Source organism: Melanostigma gelatinosum (assembly GCF_949748355.1).
Source record: "Melanostigma gelatinosum genome assembly, chromosome: 2".
Taxonomy (NCBI): Eukaryota; Metazoa; Chordata; class Actinopteri; order Perciformes; family Zoarcidae; genus Melanostigma; species Melanostigma gelatinosum.
The window spans coordinates 4,604,983-4,626,699 of NC_136635.1; the positions used below are offsets into that span (position 1 = coordinate 4,604,983).

General features: G+C 43.5%; 1 protein-coding gene across 1 annotated transcript; it reads right to left on the reverse strand.

Annotated features, from left to right (window-relative positions):
- Positions 1-3,068: 3,068 nt before the first annotated feature.
- On the reverse strand, positions 3,069-20,927 carry bnc1 (basonuclin zinc finger protein 1). The gene is made up of 5 exons (XM_079289800.1): positions 20,662-20,927; positions 12,600-12,702; positions 11,492-11,727; positions 7,597-9,695; positions 3,069-6,249 (listed from the first exon to the last, which is right to left on the reverse strand). Exons 1-5 carry the CDS (start codon positions 20,674-20,676, stop codon positions 5,445-5,447), a joined length of 3,258 nt encoding a protein of 1,085 aa, XP_079145926.1. The 5' UTR covers positions 20,677-20,927; the 3' UTR covers positions 3,069-5,444.
- Between the last annotated feature and the right edge of the window lie 790 nt (positions 20,928-21,717).

Sequence of the window (21,717 nt, forward strand, 5' to 3'; positions counted from 1 at the left end):
AGACTAGATCACACACTTTAAACATCTGTCATGTGATTGAAATTGTGATTCTGATTAACATTTGATTAATAGTGCAGCCCTCGTTATTCATGCGCCTTTAACTGCTGGATGTTTTTAGCAGTTTGTGTTCAGTCACACCAAACAGTAAGTACTGTATAGACGTTAGCTGTAGCTACCAACGTACACAGTGACAGAGTGAGAAGTGTTGGTGTGTGTGTGCTGATGGTTCAGCCTCAGTTTCAATTCTACCACTTTTACCACTGAACGGTTTCTGAAAGTGGTCCGCTGCTTCTTAAAAATAGCCCTAAAGATGCAAGTTGTTCCAGATACGGATACTGTGGAGGAAGCTGAGCAAGTGCTCCACCTCTACAGATCAACCAGGTTCTCTGCTGAATATTGTCGCCTACATACAGCACACAGGAGGGACTGAAATAACCCATTGTGCCCTCTCTGAGTGGTACTAGATTTCTGCAACGTGCCAGAGAAAAGGATGGGGGCCACTTGTCAGAACTGGGTTTTTCAGCTCCAAAGTGATGAGGAACAGCTCTGCAGGCTTACTAATGTACAGTAAATGTGATGGGTGGGTTGAATTGTTGAGTTATGCAAGGCTTTCAGCCCTCTGTAATAGTGCAATACTTTGGCATGTTGCGTAACAGATTTGCCCTCCTCGCTTTTTCAATGTGGGCCCAACGATACTTCCACTGTCCCCGGTCCATTTCCATTCATGCCCTTTAACTTTGCATAGCAGTCCTACTGCGATTAATTCACCTCATTAATTATGAGAGCTTTTTTTGTCAGGAGTGTAGTGAATGCCATTTTGGAGCAATGCAAATTTGAATAACTGCTGAATGTGACCACCATCTCAGTGGCTCTTTCACTTTATCATGCCAAAAGAAAGGATCACAAAAATCGAAATATAATCAAAACACTTTTTACACGTTGCTGTTGCTGTGCCTGTGTGTCTACATGTCTGTGTCTCCAGCTGTTTTGTTTGGTTTGCCAATCTGGGCAGTGTAACATTGAAGGGGTCAAGCGGGGGTTTACCTGAACACAGCTATTCGGTGGACCACACCCCTCCTCAGCCTGTCAACACGGAGTGATTGCAAGATAAAGTCTAAACACAGGTCCTGCTTAATGAGCCGTTTAGACTCAGCCACCCCACTGAATCCTAACTTTTCTTCAAACTGGTGAAATATTGTTTTGAATTTGGGAATGTGTCCTGTTGTGTTGTACTTTAAATTAGGCAAAAATAAGGCAGGTTGTTCCATTAAAACCAAGACAGTCACCCATGAATGAGCTTTCTCCAAACAAGCTGATTTGCAATCGCACCAACTCATCAGACACATGTTCTCATTACTTTAAAGCAGGGATTCCCAAAGTGGGGTGCGCGCACCCCTGGGGGTGCGCAAGCTGCCTCTAGGGGGTGCGCGAGAGGAAAAATGTAATGGCGGTGCAGTCCTGTCTCCTAAAAATTACGTTCCCCCAAAACTAAAATGCATTCTCAATTACGTTTTACCACGAACGTATTTTCTCCCTGATTACGTTTGTGTTTGACGTACAAATACGCTTCTCATCAACATATCTTTGCCATACTCTAGTCTTTATTATTTTTCTGTGATCTGCCTCGCCTCTACCCCACCACCCACAAGTTATTGACCCGCGGCCTGTTCCGAGGGCTGAAGACCTGACGATCGGGTGCCTCGCGGCGGGGGCGGCTGGAGACCTCGCGTCCCAGCGCCAACGAGTGAGCGCCGGCCACTCGGAACCATAAAACCAAGTCCCGGATTTCACCCGGGGGACATTCTGGAGGTATTGTGACCGGGTGATGTGCCTCGTTGCTGGGGAGGTATGAGCCGAGAGTGGCGGGGTGTTATGGAGGTATATATTACAACTCGGTGTTGTTCCCGTGCGTGGATGAGCGCATTTCTGCCGGAGACAGGCGGCGTGTTGTGGTAGTATTCTGACCGCGTAATAGGGAGAAGGAGAGGCGGTGGTGGAGAGGGAAAAATGTTAAAGAGATGGTGGAATGTATGATTGGAGAGAGAGAAGCGAAAAAGTTGGACGTGATCCCGGTGTCCAACAACACTGTCGCGCGCATCGATGCTTTGTCCGAAGACATCCTGGCTACATTGGTCGGTCGCGTGAAGAAGAGTGAGTTTTACTCTCTGCAAGTAGACGAGCCTACAGATGTGGCCAATCTGGCTAATCGTCCGTTACCTTCGTAACGTTACGTCCGTTACCACGGTTCAGGAAGAGTTTTTGTGTTTTTTATCTTGTAAACAAACGCCACGCACGAGCAAACTGTTCTCTCATTCGTCCGATTTTTATGCGGCTCTGTTGCTTTTTTTTTTAAGGTGTGTGTGTGGGGGGGGGGGGGGGGTTGGGGGTGCGTGAACCCGGTCGGGATGTAGAAGGGGGTGCGTGGCCTAAAAAGTTTGGGCACCGCTGCTTTAAAGGATCAGTTAACCCAAATTGCAAAAAGCACATTTACTTACTTACCCCTGTCAACACTTGCCCTGTATCCAGTTTTGATATTGGGACTATTTTCATAGTAGTAAGTAATTTCAATGAATATTCGCCCCAGGAGAAGCCTGTGGACACTGTTTCCAGGATAAGGTGTCAAACTGTTTACATGCCGTTCATTTGGGTAGTGAGGAACACAACTACTCCATACACCGCCATGGCAGAAATCTTAGAAACATATTTTTGAAAAATGAAAACCCAAAATGTCTGATGGCTATCGCTGAAAAGAGTGAAATGAAAAAATCAGTTGTAATTTTGGTGAACTCTTCATTTGAGAAAAATATTTTTGGTTTTTGTTTGGTGTCTGTTTTTGGATGATATGTTAAGAGGAATATTTCTGCAGCGAAGCCCGCATGTTATCTTCCCAGCAGAGCATTGCTTTATGTGTCTGTTAGGGGCTCATGAGTGTTGCTCCGCCTAACACTGAGTATTACAAGGACTCGAGGGAGTCAGCCTGGATCAGATGATATTGCTGTGGAAATGAACGAGGCGACAATCCTCTTTTCTTTTTTTTGCATTGGTTTATAAAACACGTTTCAAACATGTGCAAACATATGGCTTTTTATTTAATTGGAATGAATATTGTAACAATAAATCAAAGGAAATATGAACACCTATCAACATATGTCGGCTTTACTCCGTTTTCTTTTTTTTTATAAATCCAAAAAAACAAACAAATAGAATCTTAAATCTGCTGCATTGCATTTAAATACAGAATGAAAAAAAAATGAAAAATGCAGAGAAAAACCAGAACAATACACCGTGGTGAAATAATCAGACATGTACAACATAACGGGCCTCATGCAAGAACATTTTCGTATTCTTATCGAACGTCTCTCACTTGTTTTCATACCAGTGTGCCATGTCAGATTCACACTCCGAGCTTCAGATAACTGTGTAAATGACCAGTGTAAACATGACTAATGTTACTTGTGCGTAAATGAGCCCGCATTTATGAAAATTGTGTATCGGCATAATTAACGCCCCGATTATACCATATAAGGCTACGCTTCCTGACCCATATGTCCTATATTGAAGTCCTGCTTTCAGAGATCCATAAAGGGAAGTCCACAATTCGTTATCAGCGTCAGTAGCGGAATTAAGAGACCTGCTAGGGCCAAGGAATAGGGAAAAATAACAAGTGCTGTTAATGCCCTTTCACCTGAGGGTCGTACTGTCAAGAAAATAACGAAGAAATGTTCTCATATGAAAAATGTATCGCCATATCAAGGTGATCCATGACTGCAATGGGAGGGGTTCAAATATTTTAGGTCGTTTTGCGATTTAACTTGTAGTGATGGTGATATTAGAATTATATTAGCCTTTTATTTGAAGTGCAGGAAACAGGAACAGGATAATGTCAACATCATTATGAAATGCAATTTATAGAGGATTTTCAAATTTAAAATTGCTTACTTGAATGGAAGCGCCGATAAGAGCAAAGTAATTGCACATGACCCCTGCCACATTTCACTCAAACATTGTGTTCTTACCTAAGAGGAAATTCAAGATACAAGAAAATTGGTGAATGTGGCAAGTTCTCCTAAATCACTGGTTCAAGCCTCTTAAGGACAAGTGGTTCTTGCATGAGGTCCACTGTACTTGTTCATTCATTTTAAAAAACATAATTGAAAAGAAAAACATGTAATGTTAGAGGTGAAATTAGCCTTTTTTTATACAGTATATTTTTTGGTTTCTTTCAGATAACAAATTACTCTATTCACAGAATATACAGTTCAATAAACATTTTGTTTACCAGTTATTTTTTAGGTGTGCTCACATGTGGGGCCATTATTATAATTTTTTTACTATCATTACTATTTATCAGTGTTTGACTCATTCACAGTACATGCTTCTAACCTCCAGACACAGCATATATTCCTGCTTATTGTCCAGTCAGTAAGGATACTGCAAGCAACCACACAAACAATACAAGAGCAATGCCGTAATCAAGTCTAGTCTGAGCAGATTTCTTTACAAAAACACCATCAAAATCAAGATATTTAATTATACCATGATCAATTAAAAGCTGTTATTTTTTAGTTTTATTTTGGTGAATTTTATTTTATTTTACAACAGAGCCTACTCGTGAATACTGCTGTTAATCACAAAGAAGATGAGAGAAGACTGGGTGGCCCCATTTAATACTGCATACCCCTCACACATTATGAAGGGGTTTCTATACACACTTGTGGACTGAAAAAATCTTTGGTCAACATTAGCAGTATGCAACAACCAGAACAGTAAAGACAGATCATATATTACACCATACAATAACTTATTGGTCAAGCTCACAACACTATAGCTTTTTAACAAAGACTATTTTTCAAAAAACATTGTCCAAATGAACGAAAGGACACATGTAGAACTTACTTCACTACTGTTTTTGATCAATACACACAGCTTCACAGGGAAGATGTGAACTTCTGACAACAGAAACACGAGAAAAAAATAACTCTTATGATACAGTTTCATGGCTCAACACTCACTTGGACAACACGTGGACAAATTCAGTTCATACAAACAAATTGTTTTAAGTTCTAAAGTGAGGCAAACCAATGCAAAGGAATCATTGAGACTCATTTAAGTCGCATTTCGTAATGTTGAAGATGAATTCACTGATGACAAGTCTATGTTCCGGTTACTCTTTATTATGTTGATGTGGAAACACAAAGATCATGTTCCCTTTCAGAAAAAGCCATTAGTTACAAAAGCAAGTTGTATTTGCCACAGCAAATTAACTCCATATTGCACTTTTTTTTCTGCCCTTTTCCCCAAAATATTACAATAGGATATGCGGGGTATGGAATTTGAAAAGTGCTAATTGGTGAGCCTTCTTTAGTTGCCCAAAAACATCGACAACAACAAAAAGACAATTAGAACCAGGGAAATCAGTCATGTTGGCATATGAGCGCAAATCCCTACTCCTGGTCCATCATGGAACCTGAGCTGACAGCTAGGTTCCTATGAAGGTTTGGGTTTTGGCTGTGCCTGTTTCTGCTTCGCACAGAAGAGAAGGATGTATCGCAGCCAGGGACTTTACACTTGTGAAGCAGTCGCAGATGGACAGTTTTGTAATGGGCTCTGAATGTGCCCTTGTTGCTGTAGACCTTTTGGCAGATGTGGCAGGTTATCGGAGACCCACCCCCACCTCCCTGAAGCCCGCCTTGTCCTCCCCCAATGTAGCCCAGGGTTCTCTCTCCCGCGAGTACCAACTCCTCGCCCCCAGGCCTCCCCATGCCGATTCCATCGCAGCTTTCATCACTGTTCTCCATGTGGAGCACCTCTTCATCCTCTTCAACCCCTTCCTCACTACCGGCACCATCTGAGTCCCAGGAAGATCGAACGCTGCCACTGCCACGAGGTGGGGCAGAGGAGGAGGTGCTCAGGTCGAGGACTGCCCCATCCTCCCCACTTCCACCACCTTCTCCTCTTCCCCCTAATCCCTCCATGTCTGCTGAAGGAGATGCCTCAGCACTGTTTGGTGCAGTAGACACTTTGCTCATTGGGAAGACCAGGCCCATGCGATTGTGTCCTCGAAAGATGACGGAAGTCTGGCTGGTTGTGTCTCGATGGGGTAGATCTCTGTCCCGCTGGTCTTGGTAGTAGTCCAGTGCAACCGTGTCTCTGTCTCTACAGTGGGATGAGGGCAAGTATAGGGTGTTGGCTGGGCTGAATGAGTCTCTGGTCAGCAGCTTGTGGTGCAGGTTCAAATTTGCACTGTGTCTGTAGATTAAAAAAACAAACAATTACATGTAGTATGCACCACATGGTGTATATATACAGTATATACATTGTTTACAGAGGAAGTGTGAAGAAAATAATACATAAACAAGTCAGAAGTGCCGCACAGTTATTAAATATGGACTTCCCTTTAAACAATGTAAATCAGTTTGTATGCATCACTTGCAACCACTCTGTCCCGTCCCACAATCCGATTCACAAAAGATATGGCACTAATAATATTACAGTGCAAACACACCCATAAAGTTTTGCAGTTGAGCGCATTTTTCTCTGATTGTATTATCCATGTGGCAAAGTATAAATTTGGCCAATGCACCAAGAAAAGAGTCGGCAGAACAATGGCAGAGAGAAAAACAAGAATAAATGATCAGACAGTTACAGGTCTTGACCGCCGAGAAGCAGAGGCATTTCCAAAAACTCCAGGCAAGGAATTTAAACGTGACAAAGAGAAACCTTATTTGGGCTTTAATAACCCAATTGGTCAGATGCTTTTGGTGTTTTTAAATGCACACCTTCAGACTGATAAAGAAGACGGCGTGGCACCCGTTAAATGCATAACTCTCAAATCCCTAATAATTTGACTGTAACTGCGTGTGGGTATTAGCGCTGATCTTGGTGAATTGGACTGTTTTTGCAATGAGGCTCATTTGTATAGAAAGAGGCCAATTTTGCACCAAATACCTGCAAATATAGCACAGAGACACGACTTGCTTGGCAGCCCAGTTATGGCTACATTTCACCCTTTGGGATGCTTTAAAATTTCTTTTTGTCTTATTTGTGCAAGTTTAGCGCCGCAAAAGCCGCACAATCCTTTTGTGACTTGCCCGTTAGTGTCTGCATGTATACAGATGTGTTCACATATGTGAGGACTGCACATACTCACTGTGTGTACAGGCTTAATACATTTTGTTTGCATGCAGACATCTGCTCAGAGTTTGCCCATATCCTATGTCGACAGGTGCCATGTTTTCCGCTGCACCGATATTGCAGCTGCATGAATGAGTAGGACTTGAGCTTCAGGGCCCAAGAGTCTGTTGTTTCCATTCTAAACAAACTAGAGCAGCTGATTTTAGTATGTCCTCTCTACCAGAACATTTGCATATTTCAGCGGCACATGTTAGAGAACCACTGATCTTATGCTATATTACTCATATATCGGGTGTCTGCTAGGGGAACCCATGAGGACAACTGAATGAGCTAAACAGCAACAAATTAGAGTTGGGATATTAACTCTTGCCCCCTCAGAAACAGTAAAATGGACAGGCATGAATTTGTCAGCAATCCTGATAACCTGCACTCGAACAATAACAAAATATGAGTGCTTCTCACCTGTCTCGGCTCCTGCGGGAGGGGAAGGCAGCATTGCAGCCATCCACTGTGCACATGTGCATCTCCTTCAGGTGGACATTTTGGTAGTGCATTTTGACACTGTAGGGGTTCTTAAAGGTCTTACTGCAGATCTCACAGTGGTGTGGCAGGTCAGCATTGGGGTCAAGGTGAGACAAGCCCAAATAACCGACATCTTCTACACAGCCAACCGATCCCTCTCTCTCACGGTCTATGAGCTGGAGAGCGCCCCCATTAGTCAGTTTGTGCTCACCGTCATCCCATCTGAGCTCTGAAATCTTGTCAGCTGCATGCTGAGACTTTGCATGCTCCCTTTCCTCCCTTTCTTCATTGTCATTGGGTTCCTGACAAAGTAAGTTGTTGTCACAGTGATTCTCCATCAGTCTGTCTTCAAACAGGGAAGATGCGGAGGAGATGACCCCTGTTTCAGCTTGCCTTGGCCCATCATCTTTGTCCTCCCTCATTGTCATTTCTCTATCTAAAGTGTGATCCAACAGATGCTTGGCACCCTCCCTTTCCTTCTCTTCGCTAATGTAAGCTCCTCTCGACTCCCTCTCCTCCCCAACTTTTCCTGCGCACATATGCCCTTCTGCTCGGATTCCATCACACTCTTCCTTGTCCCTGCCCTGAAAAGGAGCCTCGTCCTCGGAGCTGCTTCCCTTATCCATCTGCTCATCTCGCTCTACCACTTCCTTCTCTATCTTTATTGGCATGCTTGACTTCCGAGACTTTTTCTTTGGTACGGGGTCTGTCATGCAGGGTTCAGGGGCCGTGATTGGTTTGATAGGTGCAGAGGAGGATAACAGAGGAAGGGAGGGTAGTGTTCCTGGGGTGTTGGCAAGCTCTGCCGGGGTTACCAGGCTGCGGTAGAAAGGCAAGACTGGCTGTACTGTTTTTAGGTTAGGGAAGAGGATACCACTCTGGCCCATGCTGGGGAATGAGCTGCTGTGGAGTTTAGAGCCAGTGTCCACATGGCTCACCATGTAGCTGGGCACTGACTTATGGCTTTCTGCAGAGCAGATAGGGATGGGGGTTCCATATTCAGCCCTCTTCTCTCCTGGAGAGCCCTCATCACCAGACGAGCTGCCCCGGATGTCTTTGTCCCGGTTGTTACGGTTCATAGGCATGTGTAGCCGTGGGTTTGGGTTGGCACTATGGCGATTGCGACTGCGGAGCGAGCTGAAAACCATGTTGCAGCCATCAATGGTACACTTGTGCTTAATCTTCAGATGCACTGCATTGTAGTGGATTTTCAGTGTGCCTTTGTCATAAAATGTCTTCTCACAGGCGTTACAATACACTCGACCTTTCTTAAGAGAGCATCCTCCCCCACCACCTGCTGAGACCCCTCCACCGCCACTCCCATCCCTGTCCAGGGAGCGCAACTTGCTCTCAGGTGACATCTGTGTTATATCCGAGCTCATGGAGGGTGTGCACGGAGTCGACGGTCCATCTGAATAGTTGTCGCTGGTGGAGAAGTCCTCTGCCTCAATCTTTGTGGTGGTGGAGAGGCTGTCCATTGGCCTGTCTGCACTTTGGTCTGGATCAGCAGTGAATGAGACAGAGCTGGAACCTAACAGGCTGCTCTCATGGGGGTGTGAAAGAGGGAGGGGGTTGTCCCTCCCTAGACCATCGCGATTCAGATCATCTCGTCTCTTACTCTGCTGCTCTATTGACCCACGGCATGGCTGCTGGTGCTGTTGGTGTTGCTGGTGCTGCGTTGCCCCTGCCGGTGAACCCAGAAACGGTGCAGGAACAGAGCCTAACAGCTGAAAGGGCAGCATGAAGGCCATACTGTTGACAAAGTTTTCAAAGTGGTGCATACTATTGCTGCTCAGCTTATCGACTTTGGATGTAGAAAGGTTGGCAGCAGTGCGTGGGGTGTTGCGCTCAATGAAAGTGCGGATATCAGAGTTGGTGCGGGTGCTGGGAACCAACACCGCCTGGCCCTCCTTGTCCTGCAGAGCCATCAGCTCCACTATGGACTTGGTCTCGCCAAAACGCAAGAACTGCTGCAGTGTGGCAATCTCTTCCTCAAACGTCATGATGGCCCACCGGTCCAGCACCTTCCCGGCTACATCCTGCAAACAGGGCAGGTAGAAAGGGAAGAGCAACATGGTACAGGGAGGGGGACAAGGCAAGGATATGATATAGATTGAGAAGGAGAGGGCAAGTGAAAAAAAGAGAAAGGAGAGAGAGAGAGCAACTTCATCATTAGCATTATAAGTGTCTGTTGGGTTGCTCATGAATATTCACAGAGTGTGTTTGATGACACACCCTATGAAGCAGACTGGCAGGGCAGCTAAATAAAGGAATCAGATTGAGTGTTAATACAAGCGGGCAGTGCAGAACCCTGAGAACCCTCATTACAGAGACCCAGTGTTTCATCTTGCAGGTCATTTCTCTTCATTTAAATCGTGTGGATTTACTTCAAGCAGAACGAGAACACACACACATCCGTGTGAGAACGTGCATTCAGGGATATCGGCAAACATGTACACTTATACACAGACTCCCAAAGGCATGCAAAAAAAATGCAAAGACACACACACAAATGTAGACACACAAGTAAGGGCGGGGTGATCAGAGGGCGGCTCACATTGATCAAGTGGGTCCTCTCTCCCATAGCCCAGCAGTAATCACATGTGAGTTTGGGTGTCTTTGAAAGTGAAGAGCGGCTTCGTGCCGTAACCGTGATTAATATTTCATCACAGAGCATTCATTGAGCGCCTGTCGAGGATTCTGACTCTACATTCGCCATTAGATGAGCTAACATGAATTAAACGCAGCCCAACTTGAATACTTGATGATGTACTAATCGAAGTGAGAGCTTGCACTGACATAGTGCCTGCAGCCCAGGCCTTGGCCGGCTTGAGAGTAAATCTGAAGCAAAAGACATAATATTTACAAATCTACCCGGCACAGTTTGGAGACCTCCCCGAGCTGGTCGTACCACAGCAACAAGCAGGCCACATCAGCAGGGTACCAAGGGAGTTTATGGCATTGGTCGCTACATCACATCCCTACTCTCTCCTGTCTTCAGCCATGCTTCCCTGACCCCTCCTCCTCCCACGTCTTCCTCAGAAATTCCCTCTCTCTTCATAGACTCTCGCTTACTTATGCTTTGAGTTTTAGGGTTGCATGTTTGCCTCCAGGCTGTTTTAGAGGCTTTTCCACCCTGAAAATAATTACGCTACATACTATGTCGGAATTGTTTTAATACTTAAAGGAATAGTTGATAAATAGTTGGCCTCCCTTCCGAGATTCAGATGAAAAGATTTATATCAATCTTATGGCTGTATGTTAAGAACAGAGCCGGGGTCACAATGTGCTAAACGAGGAGAACATAGCTAGCCTGTCCGACTGTCCAAAATTCAAAAACAGGCCGACCAACACTCCCAAAGCTATTGCACATGGTGTATATTAAAACCACACACAATAATATCTCTGGCTCCCAGCACTTTTTTGTGCACTTCTGTCATAGTTCTAAGACAAAAACACGGACAACTCCTAGACCGGGGAACACAGTCACAAGGTAGCCACGCCCTAAAGCATAACCTGTTTCAGCATGATTATGTACTAAATGAACATCATGCTGTATTGAAGAAGACGTGAAACTAGAGATTGAGACCATAAAATCATGTTTACAATGTTTACTGAGGGAATAAATCAAGTGAGAAGTCGATTCATTTTCTCATAGACTTAGATCCAAGAAGTTTTCTTTTTACAACCAAGAGTTGCCTCCTGATGGCCATTAGAAATAATGCAAGTTTTATCACTTTTATCTCACTCTCAGAAAGAAAGTAAATACGTTTATTTCCCAAAATGTTGACACACACACAAACACACACACAAAAGTCTTCCCCCCACTGCTTACCTGGAGGACGTATCCACGTATGTAGTCCTGCAGTGTCCAGTCAAGTGCATTGAGGATCTGTATGACCTCCTCTTGCTTGAGTACAGAGAAGAGGCGGTCCAGGAGGATCTTAAGGCGGATGGGAATGGCCTGGGTGCCATACAGCATCAGGCTGCAGATATCGAACACCACGTTGGAGTGCACAATCTCCACCTGGCTGCTCTGGTACATGTGGTGGACCTTCAGTTTGCTCAGAGCTAGAATAACCACATCAGATTTTACTGGATTAGATTTTATGAAACTGCACTGGTCCCTGGACTGAGCAAAGAGAAACAACAGTTTTGAAAAAGTTGAAGGCATAGTATATGTACAAGTATATATACAATTTATTAATGTAATGTATTTCAGAAATGCTGAAAATAAATTGTATAAAAATTGTAATGGGACAAAACCAATGTATATATATCAATATAGCCGTGAAGAAGTGGTTTGTGTGTATATAGAAAGATCTAATTCCCTTTCTGTCATTGACAACAAGACTGCTTTTGTTAGGTGACAAACTGACAAGTTAGAGATGCGATTTCGAATAGTGTATGAGCAATAGATATTTAATAGGAAAAAATAAAATACACCAAAGCTGAGTGACAGTAGTCGCAGGATCACATGATTACATTTAACCATCTTAACAGGCACATTCTACGTCAATGGATAACGACGGAAATGCTGTTTGATTTTCATGCTAATCAAGTTAATTTTGCAGACTAGCACCGACATCAGATGACTGGAACAACTTGAGTTCAGACAAGACATGAGACGTAGATGACTTAAAACAGAAAACTATATCACACCTCTCCAAACACCCTTTTCCAGTCACTCTGGATCATCCAAACATTGTGGACAGTTTTCATTTAATGGTTCGACTAATAAAACAACCTCTAGGTAAACTGTTGACAGTATGTTACCGTGATTAGTGGGAAACACTCTGGAACCAATGAAACCAAACCTCTTCAAATATTAGTGGTGCATTAAAAAAATATGTACCGTATTTTATCTGAAATACACATAATATTCATGTAAACAGCCTCAAGTGAATGTCTTTGCATTACCAGTAGAAACAGTGAGCTCCTACCGTGTGCTACCCAGCCATGCTTGCAGTTTTCACACTGCCTCCTCTTCAGCTTCCCAGGCTTGAAGGTGTCACAGTTACAGTTCACCAAAGTGCAGCAGATAGCCTGTCAACACAAAGAAAAACACAAAGAAAAACTGTTTTTCTCTTTGAGCACACACAAAACAATTATTCCTGTTTTTAGAACAGAGTGCTATCCTCCATCTTGAATTTGGATTTGCTGACCTCTTTCAGACCTTGGTCACATACATAGCCTGCTAACTTTGTTTTCTTGTTCTTTTATGAAGCAGCGGATGTTTTCTGAATTATTCAAACCAAAGACACAAATCCCTATTTTGGCTGCAGCATTCCACAGAATTAAAATACATTTTTTTTTTTTTTACTTCAGCCAGATATATTGTTGTAAACCTTGAGTAGAATCTGAGCCGCGAGTGGATCTGGCAAGTGTATTAAAAAAGTTATATTTCTAAATTCTTAACATTAAAGACATTTCTGATGTTATACCTTTAAATGAAAAGTGTTTCATCATTCCAAAGGAATAATATTTGGCCACATTTGTACGTATCCCAGGAATGGAGCATAATAGCTATAATAGAAAGTCTGCTTATCCTACACAGCGCCATGAAAAATGTACCACCGTCAAGAGCTTTGTTGCCTCAAGTAATTTTGGTCTCATTTTGTGAATCACTCATTTCCTGGTTTCCCCTGTGATGGCAGCATTAGCATAGGTGTGTGTGTGGTGCTGCAGGGCAGGTCCTATCTACAGTAGGCCTAACGAAAGGTCTCGGACACACCTGGACCACCAAAACCAATCAATCAATGCCTAAGGCAGACACACACACACACATACACACACACACACACACACACGCACTGGTCAAAGGACTCTGTCCATTAGCTCATCTGCTAATGGGTTTTATCTTTTCAGAATAAACATGCAGAAAAGCAGAGTAAGTGGACACTGAGACTCTAAGTGAGGAGTGAATGGCAGTAATGAGTGAAGTTTTCTGGGTAGCTGCTGACTTGGCAGCGGAGAGGACTCCAGCGCACTGATACACTAAAAATGTCTCTGCCTCTCTCTCTGTCTTGGACAAAATAAAATCCTTTACGCACCAGGAACTGAGTGTATAGCATCATCAGATTTATGATCAAGGCCGGTGTTGTTAGTGCAACATACTGAAAACCTCAGAGTGGCTGTGCTACGCCACCTCTCTCCCTCTGCATCTATAATGTATGACCAGTGGGGTTTTAGTATACATGAGCAGCATGCTTAGCTCCTCACTGGAGCTCACTCCCTCTCCACGAGCGCAGAGGAGAGAGAAGTGTGGGTGGGTGAGTGAGAACAGGACCTCCTCCTCCTCATTTAGTCAGCCGCTTGGCTCTGTGCTCGAGGCCGGGCTCGTCCTTGAAATCTGGGATTGCGTTATTTCACCTTACAATAACCTCTCATCATTAGGACGGATAAACTGACCCGAGATGAAGGCGGCGGCAGCTACCTGGCCTTGAAACGCAGCGTGGCAGCTCCAGCTTTCAGTCCCGTGACATCCGTTTGCTTTTCTCTCTATCGCCCTCTCTGTCAGTTTCATCTCTGGCTGGCTAGCTCAGCCTGCTCCGGACAGTGATGAGGTATAAGAAAAAAAGCCCTTTTGCTCATCTCTCAGCGACATAATCCCATCATTACGGAGCACCAAGAACCAACATGGCCCAATTAGGCTAATCCCACCCCACTGCGGGTGCACACATAGCTCCTCCTGCTGCTCCCCCTAATATACATCTCAATCAGGTGCCCCCTGCTTGCTCACCAGCCTGTAACACACACACACACACACACACACACACACACACACACACACACACACACACATTCCAATGCACAGTGTGCTCCAGGTCGTTTATCTTAATTAGCAATTCATTTTATGAGTTCCTGAGAAGAAGAAGAAGAAGAAGAAGAAGAAGAAGAAGAAGAAGAAGAAGAAGAAGGAGGAGAAGAAGAAAAAAAGAAGAAATATGGCAGCGCAGGGCGGGCCAAGGCTCAGTGACGAGCCTCCCCACCATCTCTTTCTCTTTTCTGTTGTCACAACAAAGCCACGGCTGTTCGCACGCATCACTGAAGTCGATGACAAGAGGACGAATTGCACAAAATGATGCTGCTGGGTCACTGAAGCCCAAGCTAACACGGTGTCGCTTATTCTTTATATCAGTGCTGTTTAACAGTGTAGCCACACATCGACCCGCCACCTCTACACACACCTCCAATACATCACACATCCCTCTAATTAGCATTGCATTACATAGTACGTGTTGTTGAATCTTTGTACTTTAACAAATGTAGCCACTTGGAAGCACAATGCATACTCCAAGAGAGTTAGTGCGGCTTGAATTAAGCCTGAATGCTCCTCACATACTTGTAAAGTGTATTCCTGTGAGCTACCAGTAATAATCGAAGGCATCCAGATGAGTGTATTAACGTTTTCACTAACTCAGAGCTTCACTGTTTCTGTTCATTCTTGACCTTTGAAATAGTGATCCAATAAAATACCTCTTAACTTAACTTAATTACCCCATTTGCTAATGATGACTGTGAGATGCGCTTGAATGAGCAACTGGTTTTAAATATATATATTCATATATATGTTGTTTCTCTGTGTATATTCTTTTAGAGCAAAAAAGGTTTTCACTACTTTTGCAAACCTTTTTTTTTTCAAGTGAAAGCATTTTCATTCTCCTTGTGTATGTCTTGATTGTGGACGCCGGCTCCTCAGCGTCTGTCTGTGTTAAAGTTAAAGGCATACTGTACACTCAGAGGTCAGGCTGTGTAGGACAGAGAGATGGAGGTCATGACGGGAGGTTAAAGAGAGAGAAGGCGAGGTTAAGAAAAGAGATGAAGAAGGCCGAGACGACATTAAAATGCAGTCTGCACACCATGCGGATCGGATGCTGAGTGTGTGTGTCCATGTGTGTATTTATACATATAAAAACCTCGACACGCCTACGATGTTTGTACAGGATTTAACTGGCTTCAGGTCAAAGTTAACCTGTATGCATTATATCCATATAGCAAATGCAACTGTTCGAATGAGTGACCCATTAGAATTCATTAGAATTAATATTATATCGTCACTATTTCCTAACAATGACGGTTAAAAAAATTCTATATGTATAACAGAGGTATATCCATGTGGTGACCTTTAGATATAGATTGTATGGATATAATATAGACAAAACTAGTGTGCATTCTAAGACAGGAAGATCTATGTTATGTCTGGTCGAAGTGGAAGATCATCTTCATTCTACCACTACAGCCATGACATTCTTCACACACACACAAAAGAGAAAAAAAGGAACGCTGTTCAAATAAAATCCTATGTATGTCCTGAAGGGCCACGGTGCTTTAGAGACTCAGCAGAAGCAAACAGCTGCTTGGACAGAGACGGTCCCGGGACGGACGGGGACTTGTTGGCTTAATGCGCTGGAAAACGAATCAATTAGCAGCCGCCCGGCACGAACTGACACTCAATGGGGAAACAAGCGGTGCTGGTGCCAAAGAGTGAAAAACAACCGGGTGATCAGCGGCTCTGAGGAAGAGGGAGACTGACGGCGGCCAAGTGAGAGCAGAGCAGATCACATTTTACTACCAGCCATTAATCACTTTACAAGAGAATTTTGGCACAAGGGGAATAAAGGAAGTGAGGGTTTTCCTTGATGGGAAATATAAATGTGGGGCATTTCTGGTTCACTTTTTATATGAATTAAACAGATTTTATTGAAAACATCCACAGTCACTTTCCTAAATGTATGCATTCATAACATTAGTGGAGACGCCTTTCTCTTAAGGCACCGTATATGAAGGGTTCAGAGATTGTAACTAATGGAATTTTGGTTACATTTACAAAATTTTGGATTTCGAGGTGACAAAATCTTTTGGGTGGTGTTTATTCTCCTCCCAATTTGGCAGCCCAAAAGCTGATAAAGCATTAGTTACAATTTACAAACCCCCTATGAAGGTTGCTTTGTTAGAAAGTTACCCTGGTCAGTTGATCAACAGAACTGTTTAACTCTAACAGCAGCAAGGGGAGAAAAAGACAAGTGAGAATTTGCTTATTATTTTCTGTTCATTTCTTCAGATTTTGAATTGTTGTTCAAACTAAAAGAAGCAATCTCAAAAAGACAGATTGGACTGCGGGAACTTGTGTGCGAACTTGCTCTATTTTCTGGCTTTACAAATGACAGATTGATTCACTCTGAAAACAATTTAAATTTTAAATTTTGCAGGGAATATTTAATAAAGTAACTTTTTATCTCTTCAACTTTGCATTTATAAAGGAAATAACACATGATAGCAGTTCACGCTGAAAATTGAGATCAAAAGTGACATTGATTTTGCAATGCAACTAAAAAACAACTGAACAATTTAGCACATGAAATTAAAGGGCAACATTGAATGACCACTGAAAGCAAACAAACTGCTGCACAGTGGTCAAGAAAAGCTGAGCATTCACACACACACACACACACACACACACACAGAGGAAATAAATATTTTATCCCAGTCAGAACACACAGAAAACACTCAGGAATTTAGTGGGAGGACAGTGTTCCTGGTAACACTGAGATATCCTGCTAATAACGCCGACTTCCACCAATAAAACCAGCTCAGCACCAAAACTGTGGCTGCATTGACTACACCTGGTCCCACAGGCTTTGTGTGTGTGTGTGTGTGTGGTGTGCAGTGCGAGCAAAAAGCACAGTCATGAATAAATCACGTCTTGCCCGAGTTGTGTATGTGACTGCGAGGTAATAAAATGTTAATTGATGACAAGTGTTAGTTAAAGCGAGGTTACGATACATGAGCTGCTCAGCGGGCGACGTGATCCGGCCCCTGATTTAATGTCACTCCGCTAAGAAAGAGGAAGCACTTTCAACACAGTCCCGGATAAAAAATTTAAAAAAAGATTACATTATACTTATTACACACAAACCCTCAGCTGCAAAGCCATCCAGCCTGCGCTACATTTACTTCATGTCAGTAGTAGATTTTAAAATACACTTCAAAAAATAAAATGAATCAAATGACGAGTTCCTTCGACACACTGCGTTGGACTTGAAAAGGAGAAGACAACCCCAGTAAGAAGCCTGTGAGTACAAGTAGTGACAGGCTGTGTTTGAGCCTATAGAGTCCATACAGCCCAAAGACAGCATGAACAACTCATTATTTCATACTCACAAGACAGCACACACACACTACATGTTCCAACACTAATGCAGACGAAGAAGGTAGCAGATCTTTACCTTTATTATTATTATTTATTGATTATTATCAAACTCTTTAGTTCTGTACACTCAGAAGAATGAGTCGTATCCATGGCAAAAGGGCTAGCTTCCTTAAAATCAAAAGCAAAAAAATCTTAAAAGACAATAAGCTTGTGGAGGGGGGGGGGGGGCAAAATTTGGTTGGCTTCCTGGTGTGTGTGTCTCCCCGTTAGAAGGGGAGTGTTTGGCTCAGAGAGGGAGTAAATGAGGGGAACATGTTAGTACACTGAGTCTGAGAGAGTTTGGCTCCCAGCCACGCTCTGATTAATATCAGATCTCCCCTCTCTCCCCCCGCCTGCCTCTTGACAATCTTGTCACATCTGGCTGACAAATCCTCACAAGCCTTTTGGTGGCAGCGCAGAGCAGACGCAAGGGGTGGCTGCTTTGGATGTGTGTGTGGAGTTTGGGGGTGTTAAGGGGGGGGGGGGGGCGGTTTGGGCCACGAGGGGCGGTTCACAGCTCGAGGAGACGCTGAAGGGGGTAAAAGGCTGGATCAGATACAAACACTCTGACCCCCCTCATCCTCTCACGGATGGACCATCATGAACCTAATGAAGCTGACGAGGCTGGCAGGCTACAGTCACCACTGCAAACACACACATAATCACACAAACAATCACACACACACACACATAATCACACAAACAATCACACACACACACAGCGGCGTGCAACGTGCAGGGGCCCTGTGCGTCGTTGTCTCTGCGTGTGTGTGTGTGTGCTGTGCCCCGGGCCCTGCAGCACGAAAGGAGAACAGAGAGACGCCCACAGAAAGAGTCGGAGGTAGACAGAAGGAAACAAACGACAGAAAGAGGGAGACGAGAAGTAAAGACATCGGACATTAGTTTGTTAAAGCCGCAGAGGGACACTCCACTCACATTTCTGTCTCAAACACACACACACACACACACACACACACACACACACACACACACACACACACACACACACACACACACACACACACACACACACACAGGCAAAATAAATCCAAATCACTTTGGTGGATTGTTGGAGTAATGGCCTCTCACACAATAAAAAGGCAACCTGTTGGAGGAGCATGAAATGTGCAAGGAAGAAAGAAACACACCTCACAACTAAAATGACGGCAGAGCTTGATCATAATTAAATAAAGGCATTTTAATGATTGTATTTATCTGTTATAATATTATTAGTATCATTATTATTATTGTTGTTATTTATCATATTTGTAAAATATGGGCTGATTTAATACTAAACTGAATTCACTCTGCTTTGCAATATTTAAGGTTCATTTTAAAATATTTGATGTTCAAAACTAGTGGACATTTATCGATTTTACACCTTTTTTATTCAGTTAACATTCTGGTTATTGTGAGGATCAAAATAGATAAGATGATAAATGGTATAAAAAGTTTGCGTCTCTCAGATTTGTATTAATAAAAATAAATAATAAGTAAGTCATTTATCAAAATCTTTTTCAATTTATTTTTATTCATCTGCTCCACATTTACTTCATTCATTAATTGTGTGCTCATCTCATATTGTTGTTGAAGCCTCCAGTCTGTCTGGATGTTGTGCTCGTCTCTCTAACACACAAAATAAAACACAATTGTTTCTCCTCCAACTGTTTAGGACACACACACATGGAGAGTGTGTTGCCGCTGCTGACACCACCACCAAACACACAGCTCAGCTAATTGTTACATTATGGCTGCGATGAAACATTAGGCTGCTCTTAAATTACATTCCGATAGGCTGTGGCCAGTAGCTAGCAGGCTACAGGAGGCCGGGCTGCTCTGTGTCCAGAACTACAGACGGGTGGATGGAGGACAGACCCAGGTGAGGACTGAAGATCTGTCCTCACAGGAGATTATTGTCTTCGGGACGAGGGTGGAAGTGGTATTCAGGATAGACTATAACTGGACATATTACAATAAAATGAAACTGATAAATTCTAGGTCCAGAATAAAAAGAAAAATACAGAACCTGATTTAAGAAAAGAGGATAAAAGAGAGAAATATAGTACCCTTCACCACAGAGAGGGAAGCCTGACTTTGACTCTGTTATTGTTTTTTGGGAGTTGTTTCTGGATTCCTGGAAGGCATGTGAGGACAATCTTGGTCCTCGCTGAGCAGGTCAACAAAACACTCTCATTTAGACTCAGTTGTGAGCAAAGAATTGAGGGAAATGTTAGCTTTTCGAGTGAGTTATGAAAACTTTTAAAAAATCGACAGTTTCAAAAATTGACAGTTACCAAAAGTGGGCATGAAATAACAGTAATCCTGTCATCATGCTCACTTATTCCTCGATCACATACTTCCTAACTTAAATAAAAAAATGTAAATTCTATTGCATTTTATTTAGATAAAGTTTTTGGTAGAATTCATCTCTGAGGAAAAAAGACATTTCTCAAAAGTAAGGTATTTAGGGAAAAAGTATTGCTTTGGTATAATACAGAGACTTTGGCACTAATATCCAAAAATGTCGACCGCTACCCAGCTCCATAGATCACCATGTGACAACTTATAACAACACATCCTAAATATACAAAGAAATACAAGATACATCTGGAATTGCAGCAGAACTACACTCTAAATCTGTTTCTTGTCAAAGAAGAGCGAATGGATGTAATCCTCAACACCAAGCATGAACATTTCTCCTAAAAGTCTGCACTCCTTCCGCCTGTCACTCTGATCCACCTAAACTCCTTCCAGTTTGTCGTGGTTAAACATATCCGTGTGAGTGAGCAGACAGAGAAAAGCAGCTCCCTTACCTCGGCCATTGTCATTTAGTCGGATGTTTCCAAGGATACCGTGGAGTTTGCCATTCCCCGCGAGTCCCACAAAACAACTGCCTCCAACTCTCCTGTCCGCACGGATACTAATGCAAAAGAGCCATCACACCCAGCAGCATCTCCTTCAACAGCACAGACACACATGTACTCTGTCTTCTCTGTCTTCACACAACACACACACACACACACTGAGCCACCAACACTCAACGAAAAAAGAAGTAGTAGTCACTGTGCTTTTACTCTCCTTGCACAGATGCACACACACACACACACACACACACACACACACACACATGCCTCCTCTGCTTTTTCTCCTCTAATGTTGCCGTGGACTGGCTCTAAACTACTCAAGATGTTCAGTGTGTGTATGTGTGTGTGTTGAAACTGGGCACAGGGGATTGGAATGAGATCCTCCCACTCGGCATTCTCACCTCAGGAGCTGCCTGCTCCCTTCCTAGCCTGCACACACACATGCACACACATGCTTGCGTGCACACATGGAGGTGTGCACGGTCTTTCATGCGCGCAGACAGACACACACACACACACACACATGTACACGTCTACCCCCTCAGAGTCACAGGGCAGTCCCCTCACAGCTGGCTGGAAGAGGGCATGACACTCATCTTTCACAGAGATTTGATCAAAAGGAATCACAAAGGCTGGAGGCTCTCCTAATGCAGTCAGGGGAGACTCTCCCTCTATCCCCCTCTCTCTCTCTCTGAGTAATGCCCTAAATCAACGTTGCCCCTCTTGGTGCACACAGCCCAGTGTGTGTGTCTGGATTCACCTTAACACTGCTCTGTGAACAGCCTCCATAACAAGTTATGCCTTGTGCCGTCAGGAATGTGTCAGTGTCTGTGTCGAGTGTTTCTCGGGAGGAGGGGGACTTCACACATGACAAAAAACTAATCGGTGTAATCTTTAGCCGATGATCTGTCCAAGCAACTGAAAGCCTGTACTACTGGGTGCATGATTGGAAATACTCTGGTTAATCACATCATGTATGCAGATGATCTGGTGATCTTTAGTCCT

Bases quoted from the DNA above. Each gene is read 5' to 3' on its own strand.
- bnc1 (XM_079289800.1), bottom strand. The intron at 11,728-12,599 runs GTAGGAGCTCAC...TGGTTATTCTAG, and splicing joins GCATGGCTGGGTAGCACACG to CTCTGAGCAAACTGAAGGTC. The intron at 9,696-11,491 runs GTAAGCAGTGGG...CCCTGTTTGCAG, and splicing joins TACGTGGATACGTCCTCCAG to GATGTAGCCGGGAAGGTGCT.